Source organism: Podarcis melisellensis (genome assembly GCF_964234715.1).
Source record: "Podarcis melisellensis genome assembly, chromosome: 10".
In the NCBI taxonomy this organism is placed as follows: Eukaryota; Metazoa; Chordata; class Lepidosauria; order Squamata; family Lacertidae; genus Podarcis; species Podarcis melisellensis.
The window spans coordinates 56,712,153-56,733,905 of NC_138542.1; the positions used below are offsets into that span (position 1 = coordinate 56,712,153).

The 21,753-nt window shown below is 44.0% G+C and overlaps 1 protein-coding gene across 4 annotated transcripts; it reads right to left on the reverse strand.

Annotated features, from left to right (window-relative positions):
- Positions 1-313: 313 nt before the first annotated feature.
- ETFBKMT (electron transfer flavoprotein subunit beta lysine methyltransferase) lies at positions 314-16,560 on the reverse strand. Of its 4 annotated transcripts, none has more exons than XM_081927448.1 (4): positions 16,466-16,560; positions 6,385-6,839; positions 5,349-5,479; positions 314-1,107 (listed from the first exon to the last, which is right to left on the reverse strand). In XM_081927448.1, the coding sequence occupies exons 2-4, from the start codon at positions 6,702-6,704 to the stop codon at positions 764-766; spliced, it is 795 nt and encodes a 264-aa protein (XP_081783574.1). In that variant the 5' UTR covers positions 6,705-6,839; positions 16,466-16,560; the 3' UTR covers positions 314-763. The 4 variants fall into 4 exon arrangements, with proteins under 4 accessions (XP_081783574.1, XP_081783576.1, XP_081783573.1 ...); XM_081927450.1 differs by lacking the exon at positions 16,466-16,560 and adding an exon at positions 12,628-12,677; XM_081927447.1 differs by lacking the exon at positions 16,466-16,560 and adding an exon at positions 9,886-10,033.
- Between the last annotated feature and the right edge of the window lie 5,193 nt (positions 16,561-21,753).

Genomic DNA, 21,753 nt, shown 5'->3' on the forward strand with positions numbered 1-21,753 from the left:
GTATATTGATGCGTAGATAGTCTACAGTGTAGGAGATGGATTGAGGATTAAATCTGGAGATTAAAATTTAAACCTCCTGCCCCATGTATGCGGAATCTGTCCCGAGTTGTAACAGCAAGAATCTCTGTATTGTGTTGTAAGTCTTTCTATAATAAAGCTTTACAACTGATCATTTGGAATCCCTGCAACTGGGTCTTTCGAGGTCTCAGTAAACCACTCGCCCAAGATCTGCATTTAGGCCTGTGGGACACAACACATACCACTTGCAGATAGTACATCTGTTTGCAATTTCCAATGTAACCAAAGCTCCATGTGAGCTGCCACAAAGAGGTGGTTTATCAAATTTTTACAACGAAGATAGGATTTTACATTTTTAATCAACATCAGCAACTACTGATACACCCATCCTCTGCAAGTAAAAGACTTTATTGAAAACAGGTTTTTTTCTTTGTTTCTAAAGAATAAAACTCAGCCACATACTGGCATGCACACATAATTTCCATTGAATAAAGTGGGAATTATAAGGCAAAGTGCTTTCTTTTATTACGCCTGTCCCAGTCTGCACAAATGCCACCTTCAGCTGGTACAAACCATGCTGTGTCATTGAAATATATAGAATGTATGCATGCTGATAGAATGCATATGGGCAGTATAGTATGTATTGGCATCAGTCAGAATTTGAACTGCCACAAAATGGGGCTTTTAGTGGTTCAAGTGACATGCAATATAGTCCAGTATTTCTGCACTTGAGGTCCATGGAGAGTCAAGGCTGGTAGTGCCAAACCACAGTACTGGTGGACCCATTGTTCTCTTGCTGCGTTGATTTGGTGAGGTCATACTCACTGACTTTGAGAAGCTGCTTCTGAATTTTGTGGCACACAAAATAGGGCCTGCCGGGGTCTCCAATTAACACTTTAGTCCTATGAGTCTGGATGTGGTTTTTCAGCCACTGATGAAGGTTGTCTGCAAGAGCTTCACTGTAAAACATGTCCCCTAAGATAATAAGATCCCAGTTGTCTACCTCTGTACCAATGAGGTTATCCGTGAGAACATGGAAAGGATTCAGGTTGTTCAGTTCACAGTTCAGCAGCATGGCAGCTCCTGCAACTGAGAAATAAGGAAACAAACAAGAAAAGATCAGTGCCCAAATTTTTGAGTTGGTAACGCCACCTGGACTGGTCAACTTTCTAGTCTTTTGGATCCTTTATTGGGCAATACTTTCCTTGCCAGAATTGTTTTTAACAAGCTATCTTATAGTCTCTATGGGCAGAGTATTGCTAGGGACACAATTCATGGGCTGATCACATTCAAGTCCCTGGTACCTCCCTTACATTTTGTACTCTGTAGGAATGAAACCACGACAGACGAGGAGCAGGTGTCGTGAGAGGCGTCTGCCGGGGCAAGCCCCGGGAACTCTCTTTTATTGATTATTACAAACATTGCCACAGGTGTGCTTGTGGCTGATTGGTTGATACAAACACAAAGCAACTTGTTGCTGATTGGTTAACATAAGTACAAGGCGGGAATTACATATGAACATTAATCACCAATAGATTAAAGGCTGGGAAACGGGGCTGGAACAAGACAGGCATGAAACCTCCTAATTAAATTATAACTAAAGATTGATATAGCATGACTAAAACAATTACTAATGATTGATCATAACATGAAATAATATAATAATCGAGTTCCGTAGATGTGGTCAGCTATGCATTGAGAACAGGTCATCATGAACTTAAGATGAACTGAGCGATGAGGAAAAACAAAATAAAAAAATTTCTTCCAGTAGCACCTTAAAGACCAACTAAGTTAGTTCTTGGTATGAGCTTTTGTGTGCATGCACACTTCTTCAGATACACTGAAACAGAAGTCACCAGACCCTTCTATATAGTGAGAAGGTGGGGAGGGGTATTACTCAGAAGGGTGGTGGGAATGGGTGATTGGCAGATAGCTGTGATGAGCCTGTTGACGACTCTTAATGACTGCAATATGTCTTACAGGAAAAAGCAAGGGGTGAGGTGAAAAATGGCTTTGTCATGTATAATGAGATAAGAATCCAATGTCTTTGTTCAGACCAGGTCTCTCCATGGTTTTAAGTTTGGTAATAAGTTGCAATTCAGCAGCTTCTCTTTCCAGTCTATTTCTGAAATTCCTTTGTAGTAGAACAGCTACTTTGAGATCTTGTATAGAATGTCCTGGGAGATTGAAGTGTTCTCCTACTGGTTTCTCTGTCTTGTGATTCCTGATGTCAGATTTATGTCTGTTTATTCTTTGGCATAAGGTTTGGCCTGTTTGTCCAATATAGAGAGCTGAAGGACACTGTTGGCATTTGATGGCATACACAATGTTAGACAATGAGCAATTAAATAGTCCCGAGATGGTATGTGTGATGTTGTTGGGCCAGTAATGGTGTTGTCCGGGTGTATGCGGCAGCAAAGTTGGCATCTGGGTTTATTGCAGGCTCTGGTGCCAGTGTCCGTGTTAAGTCTGGTTGTAGTATTATTGTGGGTTAGGAGTTGTTTAAGATTGGGTGGCTGTCTGTAGGCAATGAAAGGTCTTCCTCCCAGAGCTTGAGAAAGAGAACTGTCATTGTCCAGGAGAGGTTGTAGATCTCTGATGATGCGTTGTACTGTTTTAACTTGGGAGCTGTATGTGATGACTAGAGGTGTTCTGTTATTTTCTTTTTTGGGTCTGTCTTGCAGCAAGTTCTCTCTGGGTATCTGTCTGGCTCTGTTGATCTGTTGTCTAACTTCATCTGCTGGGTATTTTAGTTCTAAAAAGGTTTGCTGTAGATCTCTTAGGTGAGAGTCTCTGTCTGTAGAATTGGAACAGATGCGGCTGTAACGTAGTGCCTGGCTATATACAACGGACTGTTTGGTATGTTTGGGATGGTAGCTAGAGGCATGTAGATATGTTTGTCGGTCAGTTGGTTTACGGTATAAGGTGGTGTCTATGCGCCCATCCTGTATTTTTATAGTAGTGTCCAAAAAATGTATTTCTTGCATAGATTGATTCATTGTTAGGTTGATTGTGGGGTGAAAATCATTGAATTTCTGGTGGAAGGTGTCCAGGGTCTGTTGACCATGTGTCCAGATGATAAAAATATCGTCAATGTATCGTAGGTACAAGAGAGGTTTGAGTGGGTAGGAGTTTAGGAAACGTTGTTCTAAATCTGCCATGAAGATGTTGGCATACTGTGGGGCCATGCGGGTGCCCATTGCTGTGCCGCTGATCTGAAGGAACAGGTCATCACCGAATTTGAAGTTGTTGTGGGTAAGGACAAATTGGCACAGTTTGGTGGCAACGTCCGCTGTGGTTTTATCTGAAATGGTGTTCCTTATAGCTTGAAACCATCGTTGTGTGGGATGTTGGTATACAGAGATTCCACATCCATAGTAGCTAGTATAGTATTGTTAGGAAGATTATTTAAAGATTGTATTTTCCTCAGAAAATCTGTGGTGAAAGAGGAAGGGGTCCCCAACAGAGAGCAGAAATAGTGTTTTGCGCAGTAAACAATTGAAGTATGTGTTCTGTGTAAAATTGCAATATGATATATTGCAATTATGATGCATTTTCATATATTTCAATTTTTTGCATATTATTTGTTTTTGTGCTTCTTAGTTGTTTTAAGCACATTGATTTGAGAATTCTCTTTAATTATATTATTTTAAATGTGGAATAATGATGATTATGATGATGATTAACGATAGCCATTGTTTGGTTTCAATTGTGGAATTTGTGTTGTATTTCTTATATTTGTTCCTTATATTGGATCCTAAACTGGGTAACAGGCTGGTTATTCATTCTGTAAGGCAGGTTTAATGGTTAATGGCCCCAAGTCCGGGCTGAAGGTTGGGGGAAAGTTCAAATCTCTTTAGTGATTTGAATGGACCAAAACAGCTGCCTTCATTGTCCTTTGAATATGCTCTGGTGAATATCTTATCTAGCTGTTCATGGTGGAATCTACAACCTGTTGAAGATCATTTTCTACTTCTTGAAGTGTGTTCATATTGAGGGCTAAGTGCCCTCCAACCACTAGATAACACTATGAGATTTGGCTTCAACTGTGGCTCAGCCCCAAACCAATCTCTGACTTTGCTCATATAAAAAGACTACTACACAGGTGGCGCTGTGGGTTAAAGCCTCAGCGCCTAGGACTTGCTGATCGAAAGGTCGGCGGTTCGAATCCCTGCTGCGGGGTGCGCTCCTGCTGCTCGGTCCCAGCGCCTGCCAACCTAGCAGTTCGAAAGCACCTCCAGGTGCAAGTAGATAAATAGGGACCGCTTACCAGCGGGAAGGTAAACGGCGTTTCCGTGTGTGGCTCTGGCTCGCCAGAGCAGCGATGTCACACTGGCCATGTGACCCGGAAGTGTCTCCGGACAGCGCTGGCCCCTGGCCTCTTAAGTGAGATGGGCGCACAACCCCAGAGTCTGTCAAGACTGGCCCGTACGGGCAGGGGTACCTTTACCTTTACCTATGTTTCTCTTTACATTTGCTTTCTGCCTTGCAAGAACATTGTGTGTTTTGCTTTTTCCACACTGGTTTTTCTTCCCTCGCCAAAGTTGGCAAGCTTAGCATGAGTGAGTCATGTGACTTCTCTAAATCTGGGGCAACATTTTCCAGTGAGTAAAGGAAAGGAAGTGAAGACAAAGTAAATAACTTGCCAGATGTTGTGGTGGTTAGAACCAGACAGTCTGTGGTTGGAACAAATAGTGAAAAACAAGCAGATTTCCTGATCTAGGAGGTACAGAAACACAAAAAAACCTGCACTCTGGTTTCTGTCATGGTGTTCGGTTGCGCCAGAAGCGGTTTAGTCATGCTGGTCACATGACCCAGAAAGCTGTCTGTGGACAAATGCTGGCTCCCTCAGCTTGAAAGCAAGATGAGCGTCGGAACCCCATAGTCACTTTTGACTGGACTTAACCATTGGGGGGGGGGTCTTACCTTTTTTACCTTTTATCTTGAGGAGTTATAAAAGAACGCCAGCTACTTTGGGGAAGTCAGCCAAAATGTCAGTGTAGGGTTCTTTATCCTTCAGACAGACAAGGCGAAACTGCTCATCCTGGATGTCTTTAAGAGAGGGCGAATTAACACCTGTTCTACACCATTTCTCTTCTGCAAAACGGGAATCTCATTTAAACAAAGCTGGAAGATCATCACCGATGTGTTGACTGTTTCACTATCAAGTAGCCCTGCCTCCAAATCAATGGCTATGGGACATGCTCAGTTCTTTCAAAGGCTTCCTTGTCTATCATGTTACCTTGTAACATGCTGGAGCCGCATATGGTCCTCCCTTCTTCCCAATGCACTGAGACTGACTGCACTGCACATGCAATGGAGCATCTTACCAGGATCAATGTCATTGGCAACAACGTGCGATGCGCCGCTCATCATAGCTGCTATGGCTGTTGCTCCACAACCACTTCCAAGATCGAGGACTCTCTTCTCTCTGACAACCTCGGGGTTATCAAGAAGGTATCTGAGTATATTTTGAAAAACAAGAAAAGTAAAAAAAAAAACATTCATAGCAAAGTCTATTGCATTAGCCTAGCACTGAATATGAATTAGCTAGTGGTATAAGGAATGCATACGTCGCAAATCAAGCAGAAGATGGATGTAAGGAAAAGGGCATTGAGAAAAGCAGAAGGTGCGAGTTAAAAGGAAAACAACTAAGAACACAATAAAAGAGCCATGGAAGACATGAAACATTTATAGAAAGCTAACTGAACAGATTAGGCAATTCTGCAGACTAACTCAAAGACTAACATACAGCTGATGATGTTTTAGGAGTTGTTTACTTCAATGCATAAAAGACTATGTGTTATATGTGTTTGGGGCCTGCCTCTGCGACCAATAGGTGCAGGGCACACCCTTCCTGTTCAGGAATAAAGAGTTTCGTAGCTGATTCTTGTCTGGTTGATTGACCTCCCACTTAAAGGTAAAGGTACCCCTGACCATTAAGTCCAGTTGTGGCCGACGCTGTGGTTGCGGCACTCATCTCGCTTTACTGGCCCGAGGGAGCCTGTGTTTGTCCCCAGACAGCTTCCGGCTCATGTGGCCAGCATGACTAAGCCACTTCTAGCAAACCAGAGCAGCGCACGGAAACGCTGTTTACCTTCCCGCCGGAGCAGTACCTATTTATCTACTTGCACTTTTGGCGTGCTTTCGAACTGCTAGGTTGGCAGGAGCTGGAACCGAGCAACAGGCACTCACTCTGTCGCAGAGATTCGAACTGCCGACCTTCTGATCGGCAAGCCCTAGGCTCTGTGGTTTAGACCACAGCGCCACCCGCATTAGCGAACCCTATTTCCATAACACTAGTAAACCTAAGTCAGGGTGAACATGTGGCATGTATGCCTTCTAGAACTGATAAGTGTTTTATACCTGGCTAGTCCTTGGCCTCCTGGCCAATAGATTGCCCAGTACGGGTCCCCATATGGCCATAAGGCAGCCTTGTCATGCCAAAATCGACAGCGAGGAGTCAGAAGTCTTAACCTTATTTCTGGTGTCAGGTTGCCACTGCTGATGACTTCTGTGTTCTTCTCCAAAAACAGTCTCATCTCTGGATCCAGGAGACTCCCTGAAGTCTTCTGGTGGTAGCACTTCCAAAGTGAACAGCTGCTTCCATCCTTTTGCTTTAGACTTGTACTGAAGATGTCTCTGCTGCATAAGCGTATCAGCCGCCTCCAACCTATGAAAATCATGTCCTCTACTGCTCTCAGCAAGCTCCTCCCCAGCTTAAGTTCACATCAGGAATGCTTCCTTGGAGCAGAAAGTGTCAAGACAGTGGTAAGAAAAACTCATCAGCTGTAGCTTTCAGGCTCAATGGGAAGTCATTCCTAAAAAAACAAAAGAACAGATATTTCCACTGTATATATGCCATTAGTTGAGTGTATCAATTAGTACTAAGGATGACAGAACCCAAGTTATACTCAAGAGTAGACCCACTGAAATTAATGGACCAAAGTTACTCATGTCCACAGATTTCTATGGTTGCTATTATTATTACTTTCAGTATTTTGCATTAGGAGCCCTCTTTGAATTATTCTAGAAATGTATAACTCTGCCTTATATTAAGACTATTGTCCAGTCATGCTTATTCTGGCTGGTGGCAGCTCATGGGTGATCCTTTTAACAGGAGATGCCAAAGACTGCATCTTGGATATATTATGTATGCAGCGCATGTGTTCTACCACTGAGCTTCTTCCTTATTCTGCAATAGTTTGTATGCCCTGTACAATAAATACTTGGCTCGCTCCTGGAGAAGAGTGACTAGTGGGGTGCCACAGGGTTCTGTCTTGGGCCCGGTCTTATTCAACATCTTTATCAACGACTTGGATGATGGACTCAAGGGCATCCTGATCAAATTTGCAGATGACACCAAGCTGGGAGGGGTGGCTAACACCCCAGAGGACAGGATCACACTTCAAAACGACCTTGACAGATTAGAGAACTGGGCCAAAACAAAAAAGATGAACTTTAACAGGGAGAAATGTAAAGTATTGCACTTGGGCAAAAAAAAAATGAGAGGCACAATTACAAGATGGTTGACACCTGGCTTGAGAGCAGTACATGTGAAAAGGATCTAGGAGTCTTGGTTGACCACAAACTTGACATGAGCCAACAGTGTGACGCGGCAGCTAAAAAAGCCAATGCAATTCTGGGCTGCATCAATAGGAGTATAGCATCTAGATCAAGGGAAGTAATAGTGCCACTGTATTCTGCTCTGGTCAGACCTCACCTGGAGTACTGTGTCCAGTTCTGGGCACAACAGTTCAAGAAGGACACTGACAAACTGGAATGTGTCCAGAGGAGGGCAACCAAAATGGTCAAAGGCCTGGAAACGATGCCTTATGAGGAACGGCTAAGGGAGCTGGGCATGTTTAGCCTGGAGAAGAGGAGGTTAAGGGGTGATATGATAGCCATGTTCAAATATATAAAAGGATGTCACATAGAGGAGGGAGAAAGGTTGTTTTCTGCTGCTCCAGAGAAGCAGACACGGAGCAATGGATCCAAACTACAAGAAAGAAGATTCCACCTAAACATTAGGAAGAACTTCCTGACAGTAAGAGCTGTTCGACAGAGGAATATGCTGCCAAGGAGTGTGGTGGAGTCTCCTTCTTTGGAGGTCTTTAAGCAGAGGCTTGACAGCCATATGTCAGGAGTGCTCTGATGGTGTTTCCTGCTTGGCAGGGGGTTGGACTCGATGGCCCTTGTGGTCTCTTCCAACTCTATGATTCTATGATCCTTCCCAACTATTATATTTCCATTTCTCCAGTCACATGTCACCCCACCTCAGTTTTATACCTCTATAAATAACCATAACTTCCACCTATCTTGGGCCCTTTCTGCACTATATGTTTATAGCAGTATCACACCACTTTCAAGTCATGGCTTCCCCATAGGAAGAGCAGTTTGTTAAGGGTGCTGAGAATTGTCGCGAGAACCGTTTCCCTCACAGAGCTACAATTCCCAGAGTTCCCTGGCAAGAGGTATTGGCTGTTAAGCCATTCTGAGAACTGCAGCTCTGTGGAAAACATGGGTCTCCTAACAACTCTCAATACCCTTAACAAACTACAGTTCCCAGGATCCTTTCTAGTGTAGGGGTCCGAGAGGCCCTCTTGGCACAAGATTGCTTCTCAGTCATACTGTGCTTGCAAGCTACATGGGCTGTTTAGCTGACAGCTGCTCTTAGAGGAAATTACACTGTCAACCTGACATACTTTGGGGTTGAAAACTTCCTGTTGTTGTCGTCTGAAAAAGAGAGTTCACAAGCGAGGGGGTAGAAACAGAGACCACATACGGTAGGTAACCTGCTTAAAGAGCAACTGATTCCACAGGACTCATGGGAGACCAATCACAAGGTCTTCCTTTGATACCCTTGTTTAAGCTTGGATGTGTTTGTTTATTTTATTACATGTACATCCTGCCCCTTTTCCTCCATGGAGCCACAGAAAACATACTCACAAACACCCCCCCCCCATTCAGGCAATGCCCAGTTGCAGTTAATTCAGCAAAAGAGTGGCTTCATATGTCTTTTTACGACCATATCCTAGAACCAGAGCTTTAAGGGCTCCCAACTGCAGCTCTCCCTGTTGTTGGACAGGCAGAAATTCAACAGTTGCACCTTCCTTTAACATACTCCATGAAAGCTTATGTCATTATTAACTTTGTTCCTTGTTAATGTGCTACAGGAGTCTTTGTCTTTTTGGTAGGAACAAACTAAGGTTAAACACATTTACTACTGAGTAAACTCCACTGAGCATAGTGAGGCTTACTTCTGAGCAAACATGCATAGCATCATCTCATAATTTGGCAATACAGTATCTCTGGAAACTGTGTTAGGAGAAGTCTAATTACATTCAATTTTGAATCAACTGCATTTTTGTCGTGTCGTATCATGAATTCTTTCAGCAGTTTTTTTTAGTGAAAATGCGGTCTTTACATTACAATCTACTCTAGAATGTCAAACGTGAACACCAGGGGGATATCATATATGCTACTTTATCAAGAAGCTTTCGTTTGTTTTGTTAACTCCTAGCTTAAGAAAATGGCTTGTGTTTATATATAGATGCTTTACAACCTGATAGCAGAGAAACCTAGGGCTGTAGCCAACCTTAAACTACTCAGAGTAGACCCACTGAAATTCATGTACAGTACATGAAAACTTAGGTTCACTCATTTGTAGGGGTCTAACGCAAGATAAAAGCAACCCGTTAATTCCACTGGGAAGCAGGTCATCGCTCCCAATGATTATTTTCCTCTCTGACAATCCCAGTAGGAAATAAGGTATCCACGACTAACCACTGAGAGAGAAACGAGGGACCGCTTGAGAGTGGCCTTTGTTTGCAAAATCTCTCGCGTTCATCAACAATTTGCACTCACAGAAACAAAGCGGCCCCCCGCTTTTGCTAAAGCCTTTTCCTGTCGTACCCGCAGCTACGCTACCCTGCGCCTTGGCCTGAGGAATCGAAGAAGAAAACGTGATAATAACAATCCTCATTTCCGGATTCCATTTGAACACCCTCACCCGCGGGCTGGAGCACAACGGGCATCCCGGAACCGCTCTGTCACCGAAACCTCTATGGTGCCTCGTCCTATTCCTTTACCCGCATGGGATGCCCCTCGCCTTCGATTAACAACCGGAAGTGTTATTGCTTTGTTTAGCTGCTGCACCGGGAACGTGGAACATTCTGGACTACAACTCCCATCAAGCCTCATCTGTGGTCGTGGTGGTAGGGGCTGATGGGAGTTGGAGTCCAATAACGCCTTAAGAGAGCCGCCGCTTCAATTTCCCTGTGTTAACAGCTTCTGAGAACGCTTTCAGATTGTGTCTGTCGTTCCTCCTGCGTTTGTGAGCCAAGCCTTTTCTGCTAGTATTTTTTTTATTTTACTTTTTAAACTACCCTTGCCCTGTATATTTAACTACAGCCTGGCATACAGAAGCTCAACAGGTGAAGCTTCTCTTGGCATGGAGATAATCTTTGCCTATTCCATCTCAGCCTCCCATTCTGCAGTTAAAGGCAGAGAAGTGGAGCCAGTGTTTAAAAAACTGATAACCCCAGTCTTTCCTTCTCTCGTCTTCTCTTCTGTAATAGTTCAACAATGCAAATACAATGCAAATGTTACAAAGGATTCTTTGTGCTACACCAGTATGGTGTAATCCAGAGTGGGGGAACTTTTTCAGTTCAAAGGTTGCATTCTTTCCTGGACCATTTTATGGGGGTCACATGCTAGTGCTGACAAAAATGGACAGAGCGACAAATGGAAATGATATCTTTGTAGAGTGGGCTGGCTAGTTTGTACACACATACATACCTTTCTGTCACCACCCAGGCAACCCAGAGGCATATCAGAGCCCAAGGACACTTCTAGGTAGACAAAAACACCGAAGAAGATTGTGAAACAAGATTTGCGAGGGGTGCAGCCTGGGCAGAGTCCCAAGGGCCAGAGATAAAGGCTTGGAGGGCCACATTTAGCCCTCCCACAGCTGTAATTAGTGGGTAAACAAGCTGCAACTAGAACCAGGACAACATGGGTTCAAATCCCCACCTTGGGCCAGTCACTATTCCTCAGTCAAACCTACCTTGCAGGGTAATTGTGCATAGAAAGATAGGGAGGGGAAAGAACCTTATGCTCCTTGGGGAAAGGGTGGAATAAAAATGAAACAATAAAGTCAAATGCAGCACAATTTGACAAGCACTAAGCTTGTTAGGGTCAAAAATTGTTTTTGCATATGCTTTTGGTTTGTGTATTGAAGGCATTTATACACAGCTCTTAAGTTTAAAAAGGGGTCCCATAGCAGTTTACATAAAGACAGGACACACAAGGAAAAAGGAATGGAAGGGAGGAGGGGAAATAAGCTCAAATGCAAATTCTTAAATGGACTGCTATATACAATGCTCTTTTTTTTCAGGGGGTACTCAACGGTACGCAGTACTGGCATCTCTTTTGTGTATGTAGCTAAAAAGTGTGACACACACTGTAACAACTTCATGGTGAGTACCGGTACCTATTTTTCTATTTTTAAAAAAGACTGGATATATAATTCTGTCTGTGCAGACTCTGGCTGTCTAGAAGAGTAGCAACTCCTCACCAATGCAATGAGTGGAAAGGTTCAAGTCTTTATTGCTATAGTGAGACATCTAATCAAGGCCTGTATTTTAAAATGAGCTTAAAGATATATTTGCAAATGTTTGTATGTTTAATGCCAGGCAGAAACCAGCTGGCTAAGTACTTTGGCAGTTGTTTATCTTCCTGCTCTCCTGAACAAGGGCCCCCCTGATTTATAGCAGTAGCCTGTAAAAGGGAATTACGGGCTGGGAGCAAAGGTTACACTGACCCTACATATTACAGAATACAATCAAGCTGGGAAAACACTCATTAAGAGTTGGTAAATAGTAAGATTTATTGTTTAACAGAAAATAATACCATGTGCCTCCCATCAGACTCCAGTCATATTTTCCTAAGGTTTAAGGTATACTGAGAGAGTTAAAGGGCAATAAATTTTGGGAAGAGCTAATGGGAAAAGCAGCTGGCCATCAGGGCTGGAGGGGGCAGAGCTTTGGTAACCATATACCACTGTGCCTACCATTTATTTGTCTGACAAATAAATTATTATTTTAATTTCTCTATTGCTGCGTTGAATATTTCATTCCAGCTAAGCGTTAACCACAAGCAGGGTGCTACAATAGCAATAGTGGCTCAGTATTCATTTTTCTCCAAAAAGACTGAGCACACTCAAAACAGAGCATGCCCATTCCCTCCCACTGCTCCCTAACATACATAGTCAATTTTATAGTATATAGCCAAAGACTTTTACAATTGTTATAAAAATTCTAAGGTCTCAAATATAAAATAAATGCTCATAAATGTACAAGGCCAACACATACAGAAGTATATAAACCACATCTTAAATAGTACAGGAGAACAATCCTAAAGCCATTTTGACTCTCCCAAATTGACCTCAAATATTTCACTGCAAGGAGGAAGGAAATGGGAAAAGCTTTCCAATTGTCTTTTGACTGTAGGGGCTTATACCTCTGTTTGCAAATACAGTCTGGCAAGTATCTGTTAAGCTGAGCACACTATCAATATGGGTAAAAGATTCAGGAACTAAGTATTTACCATCTTGAAGGAATGGTCAGGCTTCCCAGAAAATGCAATCAAGTAAGGCTTTATCAGGTATCCTGGCAGACAGGAGAGAAGCAACACTCTCAAATTTCTGCTGGAGACCACCTCCTTCTGTGATATATGTATAATGTTTTGGGGGGTGCTTTTGTGGTAGTGGGTGTCAGGTAAAGGTAGACCCAGCATGACCCCCTATATACTTGTAATATTAAAGCGCAAGCAGCTTTCATCTCCCACATGTAATGCTAAAGATACGAAGATCCAGTTGACAAGATTATCTACAAATACACCACAGACAGTCTTGTTGGCAAGGCTCCTGCAAGCATGAGGTCAAAAGTGTCAAAGTGAGAAAGTGCATGCATAGCATTTTAAAGCAGACACACATATCCTGCTAAGGAGTTTCCAATTGTCAATGAGCCATTGTCCCCGTCTACAATACTGTATTAGCAAAGAGCAGTATTAAGGCTATGGGATGCGGAGGCGCAGTAAATAAGCTGAAGTAAACAAGTTAAATGAGATGTCAGCAGAACTGAAGGGTCGCAGTCACAGCCACGCACGTATAAGTTTTGAACAGTATCAGGGTGCTTGCTTCGCTTCCAAATAAAGCAATGAGGGATTTGTGATTGGTTTGATATTGTAGTTTATGTAAAGGTTGGGGTGTGTTGCCCCTCCAGCAGATACCATACACACACACCCCAACTACCAAAATCAGGGGTCGGCGAACAAGCTGCCCACTCGGCGTGTCCCTGTGCGCTCGGTGCAGCACGGAGCGGGGACTTGCTTCCGTGGCGCTGAAAATTGCATCTGCGCCCACGGAGCGATCTCTGCGGGGGTGAACTGGCCCGGGCGAGGTAAACCTTGCCGATCCCTGACAAAAATCAACACAATCACTTGGGCAAATGTCGCCACAAAACACTTTCTGGCAATGGGTGTCAGACAGGCAGTCATCCCATGGACAATGGCAAACCATCCAGGAATGGATTGGGTTCTTGGTTGGGACAAAGAGGTGTGATTAACTTGGCCTGGGAAACCAGGAACTTGTAAATATTTATTTTGTCTTACTTGAATGGTGTGAGGTGGAGGTCAAGGGAAGGATGGGGACAAACCCGATGCTCAGTTTGTGATGCATTTGTGATGTGTTGTAGGTATCTTTGTAAACTTATACAAGTGGGAGCAATCCTTTGTTCTGTGTTTCTCCCATGTGGTGGGTGGAAGTCCTCTTGTAACAGTCCTTTAAAATAAAGACCAGGCCTAGAGACTGCTGTTTTGCTCCTATATTCCTGGCTGGTGCCTTTGTTTGGTAATCCAAGTGAGACCAAGGATTTTCCTATGTTTTCCATTGTTTCTGAAACTTATAAAAGACTCCTAAGGGTGACACTCCAGGGTCCAGACTGAGAGCGATCTCAGCTGGAACACTTTGTTGTGCAGCAAAATAAAGGAACTTTGGATTCCCTCCTCTCCGCTCCTGTGTGTCCAATTAGTGGGACCCAGGAAGGCAGGTGTGTTACCTGCAACAGTCTTGGGCTACAGGGTGGGCAATTTCAAAAGTCTACTGTATATAGGGGCTTGAACAGCATTGTTTGGGGTTCTCGCTTGAAGGGAAGTTTCCCCTCTTTCTATGCATAACTGTGGCATTCTGGGAAATCTTGCTATAAGAAGTACTGCTTCTTTTCTCTGGCATTCTGGGAAGTCTCGCTTATAATCCCCTCTCTTTGCTTATAATCTTTTCTCTCCTTGCTGCAAACTGTGCGAACCTGTTCCAGGCACCAAGACATTCCAAATACCAAAGATGTTCCCTCATGTGCTCAGTTCATCTGAAGTTCATGCTTACCTGTTCTCAATTATATTCTTTCATGTTATGATCAATCATTAGCAATTGCTTTAGTCATGCTATAATCAATCTTTAGTTATACCGTATTTTTCGCACCATAGGGCGCACCGGACCTTAGGGCGCACCTAGTTTTGGGAGGCGGAAAACAAGAACAAATTATTCTGAACCCCAGAAGCCAGAACAGCAAGAGGGATCTGGCTTCTGGGATACCGTGTGGCTGTTCTGGCTTCTGGGGTAACCGCGCCAAGCCTCCTCAGGGCAGCGGGATGAAGGCCCCCCCTGCCCACAGAGGCTGCGCAGGGTTAAAGCAGAAGCCAGGACAGACACGTCGCTGAAGGGGCACTGCGCCTTCTCTCTCTCTGCACAGTGCCCCTCCTTCACAGGAGAGGCGCTGCGCAGAGAGGGAGAAGGGGCAGCGCCCTTCAGCGAAGCTGGAGAAGGAACAAGGAGACCCTTCTGTTCCTCCTCCGGCTTCCAGGACAGGCGCGTTGCTCAAGGGGTGCTGCGCCTTCTCTCTCTGCGCAGCACCTTTCCTTCACAGGAGAGGTGCTGCGCAGAGAGGGAGAAGGTGCAGCGCCCTTCAGCGAAGCTGGAGAAGGAACAGAAGGAGACCCTTCTGTTCCTCCTCCGGCTTCCAGGACAGGCGCATCGCAGCGAAGCCAAGGAGCCTGCATTCGCTCCATAGGACACACACACATTTCCCCTTCATTTTTGGAGGAGAAAAAGTGCGTCCTATAGAGCGAAAAATACGGTAATTTGATTAGGAGCTTTCATACCTGTCTAGCTCCAGCTCGTTTCTCAGCCTTTGATGTATTTTCACTCCCTCCTGCGTGTGGGGACCTTGTTGCAACAGTTTATTTCCTTTAATAAAGATCAGGCTTCCTAGCTGCATTGCTTCTAGTAAATTCATTGGTGAATTAACAGATTAGGTGGTACAAAACAAAAACTTGGTCTGTAGTGTGCCAGCCCTTCTTAAATCCTGCTTGTTCTTCAGGGTTGATGGCTTGTTTGCCGTCCCAGTCCAGAATTTTATTTAATAGATATTGTGAGTATAATTTGGAAGCCACATCTAGGAGACTTATGAGTCTATAGTTACTGGGATCCAATAGGTCTCATTTGGGGGGGGGATTGGTACAACTATGCTGGTGTGCCACTCTGAGGGGATGTCGCCAGTCATGTTTATGTGAGTAAATAGTTTGGCCAAAATTGGGGCCCACCAATTTACATCTGAGGAGAATATCTCTGGAGAGACCATATCTTCCACCCAGTGCTTTACCAGGACGCAGCGACACAATAAGTTCTCCAATCTCTGTAGTGGAGACAGGTGACCAGCCAGGGAGGATCAGAGTTTTCTGGTGTATAGGTGAATAAGTTCATTTCACTGCCATAGGTAAAAGTACCCCTGACCATTAGGTCCAGTCGTGGCCAACTCTGGGGTTGTGGCGCTCATCTCGCTTTATTGGCCGAGGGAGCTGGCGTACAGCTTCCGGGTCATGTGGCCAGTATGACTAAACCGCTTCTGGCGAACCAGAGCAGCTCACGGAAACGCCGTTTACCTTCCCGCCGAAGCGGTACCTATTTATCTACTTGCACTTTGAGGTGCCATAGATGTCACTAAAGTGGGTCACCCATGTTTCAGGTGTTATGGGGGGAAGAAGCCCGGTAGGTTTCCCTGATAGGCCTCCTTGACTTAGACTCCAAAACTTAACTCCATTCCCCTTGATGAGAGCAAGGCTGAGAGATTTCCAGCTATTTTCATATTATGTCATTTCCCCCTTCCTTATCAGAGTATTGTACTCTCATCGTCTCCGTTGTAAGCAAGTACAAAAGTGTGCAGACTTAGCTTTTCCTCTCACTTTTCCTCCGTGCCAGAAAAAGGCTCACTGGCTGCATTTCTGTGTGCCAGGCTCCTATTAAATGCTCAGGCATGGGGCAGATTAAAAGAAGTTGGCAACCCTAGTGGAAACAGTGGCAAACATTGTCAAGTGTATCAACTCTTCTTACCTTAAAGCTACCTTAGCTTGTATTCCATGAGATGTCAATGCACCCAACTTACCAGGAAGGAAATGCTGGCCTGCTTTGTTGTAATGACATCTCCGTTACCAAGGCAACAAGAGGCCTATGTTCTGGAACCTTGTACTGTGATATATGTTCAGGGGCAACCTTAAAATAAATAAATAGATCTCTGCCATCCTTGCGTGGTGCTTGAGGGAACAGCAGAGTCCTGTCAGAGTAAACCTTTCAGATTTAATGCCACTCACACAGTAGGGACATTATGCCTAGATTTCCCTAAATTTATTAGGTTATGAGGCCATCTAGTGATCACAGATTTTAGTACAATAGATATGTGCTGCAATTAGTATTTTTTCAGAACAAAGATTTGACATCATAGCGCCCCCTACCCTTGCAAAGCCTTCATGTGTTATCATTTACCATTAAAAATCCTTTATTATACTGTATTTATTCAGCATTCCCTTTCTGTTACATCAGCTGCCTTGGAGGAGGCCTCTTCTCAGATAACAGGGTAGGGGAATTCAGGCCCAGGAGACAAATGTGACTCCCAGAACTCTCCATACTCGCATGGTCTGTGGTGGTGATGGTGCATGAGTTTGGGCCAGAGTCCTGCACAGCAGAACGAGCAGGAGAACCTGCAAACTAAGTAGAGCTGACTTACTACGATGTAAGGTAAGTGAACAAATACATATTGCCATCAAAAGGAGGGAGCGACCATTAAGTCCTGAGTCTAAAAGTTACCTAACTGCATGGCTGGTCACAGATTTACATTATTAAAAGCTGGACCATTTCATACTGAGGTCCTTCTTCACATGAGACCCAGCGGGCCTTTTTTGCAGTGGCTCCCCATTTGTTGAATGCTCTCCCCAGGGAGGTTCGCCTGGTTCCTTCATTATATATTTTTAGGTGCCAGGCGAAAACATTCCTCTTCAACAAGGCTTTTGGCTGATTCATACCATATTTTAAATGTATCTGTGGGAAGGGGTGTGTGTTATTGTTTCGTTGTTGACTATAGTCAACTCTGAGGACCAAGTAAAGTTTTTACTGGTGGACGCTGATCCACGGATTTCTCACGTGGTAGCGGTCTTTGTGGTGAAGGCTATGAAAACTAGAGTATGGTTCCTGGATGAAAAGGGGAGGTCCCTCCCATTGCTCTCCTAACCTGTTGCTGTATCTTCTTTCTTGAATGGTGGTTTTTTTGGGGGGTAGTTTCCTTGCTGGGACAGCAAGGCTTGAATTTTAGCTTATTATTATAATTTTATTGTTTATCTTTTAATAATGTTTTATGGTATTTTGTGTAAAGGCATGGACCTCACAAATTTAATAAACTTGACTGCTCAGTGTTTTGTTGTTTTGGTTTAATTTACTTGTGTTTTATCTTGTATTTTATTTTGTGAACTGCCCTGGGGCCTCTTGATGAAGGGTGGTATATAAATGTAATTAATTATAATTAACAATGGGTTTCATTCGCCTTCCTTTCTCCGCCTCTGCACTACAGACAATGAGTTACCGTGGCTTTGCAGAAAGTTGTGCGAGGCAGAGCTCCAGATTGTCCCACTCCAAAAAGCTGCTCCTGAGAGTGATGATTAACACCTAGCTTGATTATTTGGGGTGTTATGGGAGGGGCAGCACCTCAGGTGGGGGCAGTTTGTTCACCTTTGGTCCCCGCCCTGCACTCAGCTCTCACCTGTGGCTCCTAGGAGCTGTCTGCATGCAATGGCAGCCACACCCCAAGAATGGCTTCAACTGGCTGGCTAAAGCAGGTGAAGGTAACCTTAGTAGCGACTTCCCCTGCATGCAAAGACAGGCTCCAGCAATGGAGTGGACCAGTAGTGGGTCCAATGGTCAATAAGCCAGTTTTCTGCATGTTCTGTAGAGGGAAGTGAGGGGCAGATGGGGTTTGTCAACAGATGGATGCCAACAATTTGGCTTGTCTGCATTTACATGACAATTGCAGGATTTACTTGAGTCAGGAGGCTTTGCATTTCTATAGCCTTCCAGCCCTTTACAGAGGTGGGTAGAGTTGGTCTTTGTTGAGAAAAGATGTTGTTGGAAGATGTAGGACACATAAAGCACTTCTTCAAGCAGTGCATAGTCAGTCAAACTATGGAATTCTCCCAGGAGGCAGTGGGGCTCCCTGACTTCGATGGCTTTAAAAGATGATTAGATTCACAGTTGGAGGCAGCAATGTTCTGAATACCAGTTGCTAGAATGGGAGGGGAGAGTGCTGTTGTGCTTATGTCCTGCTCCCTGGTTTCCCTCCCATCTGTCGGCCACTGTGAGAACAGGATGCTGGACTAGGTGGGCCAGTGGCCTGATCCAGCAGACTATTCTTATGTTGTTAGTTGCGAGGGGTGGAACTTTTCTGTGCTTCTGGAAAAACAGGCTGCACATTCTATGCAGACTTGCACAACGCGATAGTGACGTTGTTCAACGTGAAATAAGAGCTTATGAGGCCTGCCTTGTCTACGAGCCTGCTGCTAAGCGTCTATCTGTATCTGTCTCAAAAAGGCTAAAATAATGAAAAGCAAAACAACTTTGGGCAAAACTTTAAAAAGCTCAACAACTTTTGAGTCCGGATTTTCACTTTTTGAAATATGTGGACCTTATCATAAGGAATTGTTATAGGGCAAGGGTGGAGGACTTGTGTCCAGCCATATGTTGCTGAACTACAACTACAGTGGTACCTCGGGTTATGTACTTAATTCGTTCCGGAAGTCTGTTCTTAACCTGAAACTGTTCTTAACCTGAAGCACCACTTTAGCTAATGGGGCCTCCTGCTGCTGCCACGCCACTGCTGCACGATTTCTGTTCTCATCCTGAAGCAAAGTTCTTAACCTGAAGCACTATTTTTGGGTTAGTGGAGTCTGTAACCTGAAGCATATGTAAGCTGAAGCGTATGTAACCCGAGGTACCACTGTACAACTCTTTCCTGGTCTTACGTCCTGCTGGCTGACTCTGATGGGAGTCCAGCAGCATTTGAACGACCTCGGACTCATCCTTGTTCCCTAGGGTAATAGCAGGTGCTGCTGCTGCAGCTCTAAACCGTTCATTGTTCTGATTACAAACTGGTGTCTATATTTCAGTTTGAACTTTGGTAACGGCTATTTAAATTTCCATTTTTTTCCCAGCATCACAGTGTCAAAGGTGGCTGGTTTATGCATGTAGCTGCGCATCGTTTAAAGCTCTACAACTAAGGTCATGTCTACACCACACATTAAAAGTGCATGGGTCACTCCTTCACAAGAATCTTGGGAACTGTAGTTTGTTAAGTGTGCTGGCAATTGTATCTGTGTGAAGGGCAAACTGCAGTTGCCAGGATTCTTTGGGGAAAACCATGTGTTAAATGTATGGTATGGATGTGACCAAACACAACTGCTTTCATAACGTATTTTGTACTGATTTTGTGTTGTGGCTAAAACGAATTCAAATTGGCTACATTTAGCAGTTTTTCAATATAGCCTTCTAGAGAAGCTTGCATTAGTCCTATCATTAGCATGCCTTCTACATTTCAACAAATTAAGCATTGTGGCTGCAGGCAAAAGTTTTGCTCCTTAAGAGTTGGGTGTCGGCCACCTTGGGTGCTCTCCTTGGTTTATAGGGTCAAATATAAAGTGAATTGCTTGGGTACAACTTTAATCTTAAAGATTAAGGGGCGGAGCAGTCTTGACTTGTCAGATATATTTGTTCCTGGCTGACACCAAGGGACAGGGTCCTCCTTACCGGAAAACTAACAAATAAGTAAGTTTAGAATTGCTTTCAGAATTTATCAGTGAGTAAGGCTTGGTGAGGGACGCAGGTGGCGCTGTGGGTTAAAGCCTCAGCGCCTAGGACTTGCCGATCGAAAGGTCGGCGGTTCGAATCCCTGCGGCGGGGTGCGCTCCCACTGCTCGGTCCCAGCGCCTGCCAACCTAGCAGTTCGAAAGCACCTCCAGGTGCAAGTAGATAAATAGGGACCGCTTACCAGCGGGAAGGTAAACGGCGTTTCCGTGTGCGGCTCTGGCTCGCCAGAGCAGCAATGTCACGCTGGCCACGTGACCCGGAAGTGTCTCAGGACAGCGCTGGCCCCCGGCCTCTTAAGTGAGATGGGCGCACAACCCCAGAGTCTGTCATGACTGGCCCGTACGGGCGGGGGAACCTTTACCTTTACCTTTAAGGCTTGGTGAACATAGAAAGATTTACTCCCAGTTGTATGGCATTACAATTAAAAATGGGTTTTTAAAAAACTATTTCTAGGGTGCATGAGATAGGGCTTGATTGACAAATGGTCTGATCCTTTATGGCAAAACCAAAAAGACTTTAATATATGTGTCAGCTGTTGACCCAATTTAGGCTGGCAGCTTCTGAAAGGTAAAGGCTTCAGAGGAGATTAAGGAAAAATGCTATTATTAATGCAGGAAGCTAGAATTGAAAATTCAAAGGGGAAAATAAGTCACTGCAATAAAAAAGGCAATTAATTGGGTTAAAAAATGTCTCTATAGCTGAACCTTCTTATTCCATCTGTCCAAGAACTGGCCATGAATCAAAGATGAGTGTTTGAATGGAGCTGATAATTACTGCAGGCAAAAGGTTAATCCAGGAGTGGATGTTAATTTATAATACAAAAGATGATGCTGCCAAAATAGAGTTAAGTAGTAAGTAGCTATGCTATTATTTTCTAGTTCCAGAGGTGCAATCCCAAAACTAGGCTGCAATCCTAAACAGATGTGATGGGAAGCAAACCGTTTTGGACATAGTGTAACTTACTCCAAAGTAAACATGCATTTTTGTGTGTGTTAGTTAAATGAGCACATTCCCTTTCCTGTTTGCAAAATTATCTATACCCCATTATTATTACTATTATTATTTTCAAAAGAAAAATATATACAGTATATTGCAATTATGGCAAGAATAACACCAACTTTAAAATACATCAATCTCCAGCCAAGCCCCTGCTCTCTTCCTTCAGCATGGTCATAGCATGGTCATATATCCTTTGCATAGGAAAGATGGTGGGAAACATCTCTGTAGAAACTTTGGCAGCAACCTCCAGCTGGAGCAAACAATACTGAGCTAAATGGACAATAGGATGTCCTGGTATAAGGCAGCTTCATATTCATCAGCAACATTAAAACCAAAGGAGACAGCATAAAACAGTGCAAAATTGATAGGGTTTTTTTAAGCAGGGAAAGATGGCAGTGCCATTACAGGAAAGGCTGAGTGCTTGATACCTGGCAAAGTTGCAAGAGCCTCTGATGTTGATCTTCATGAATCTGAAAATACCCCAAACCAGTGGTGTA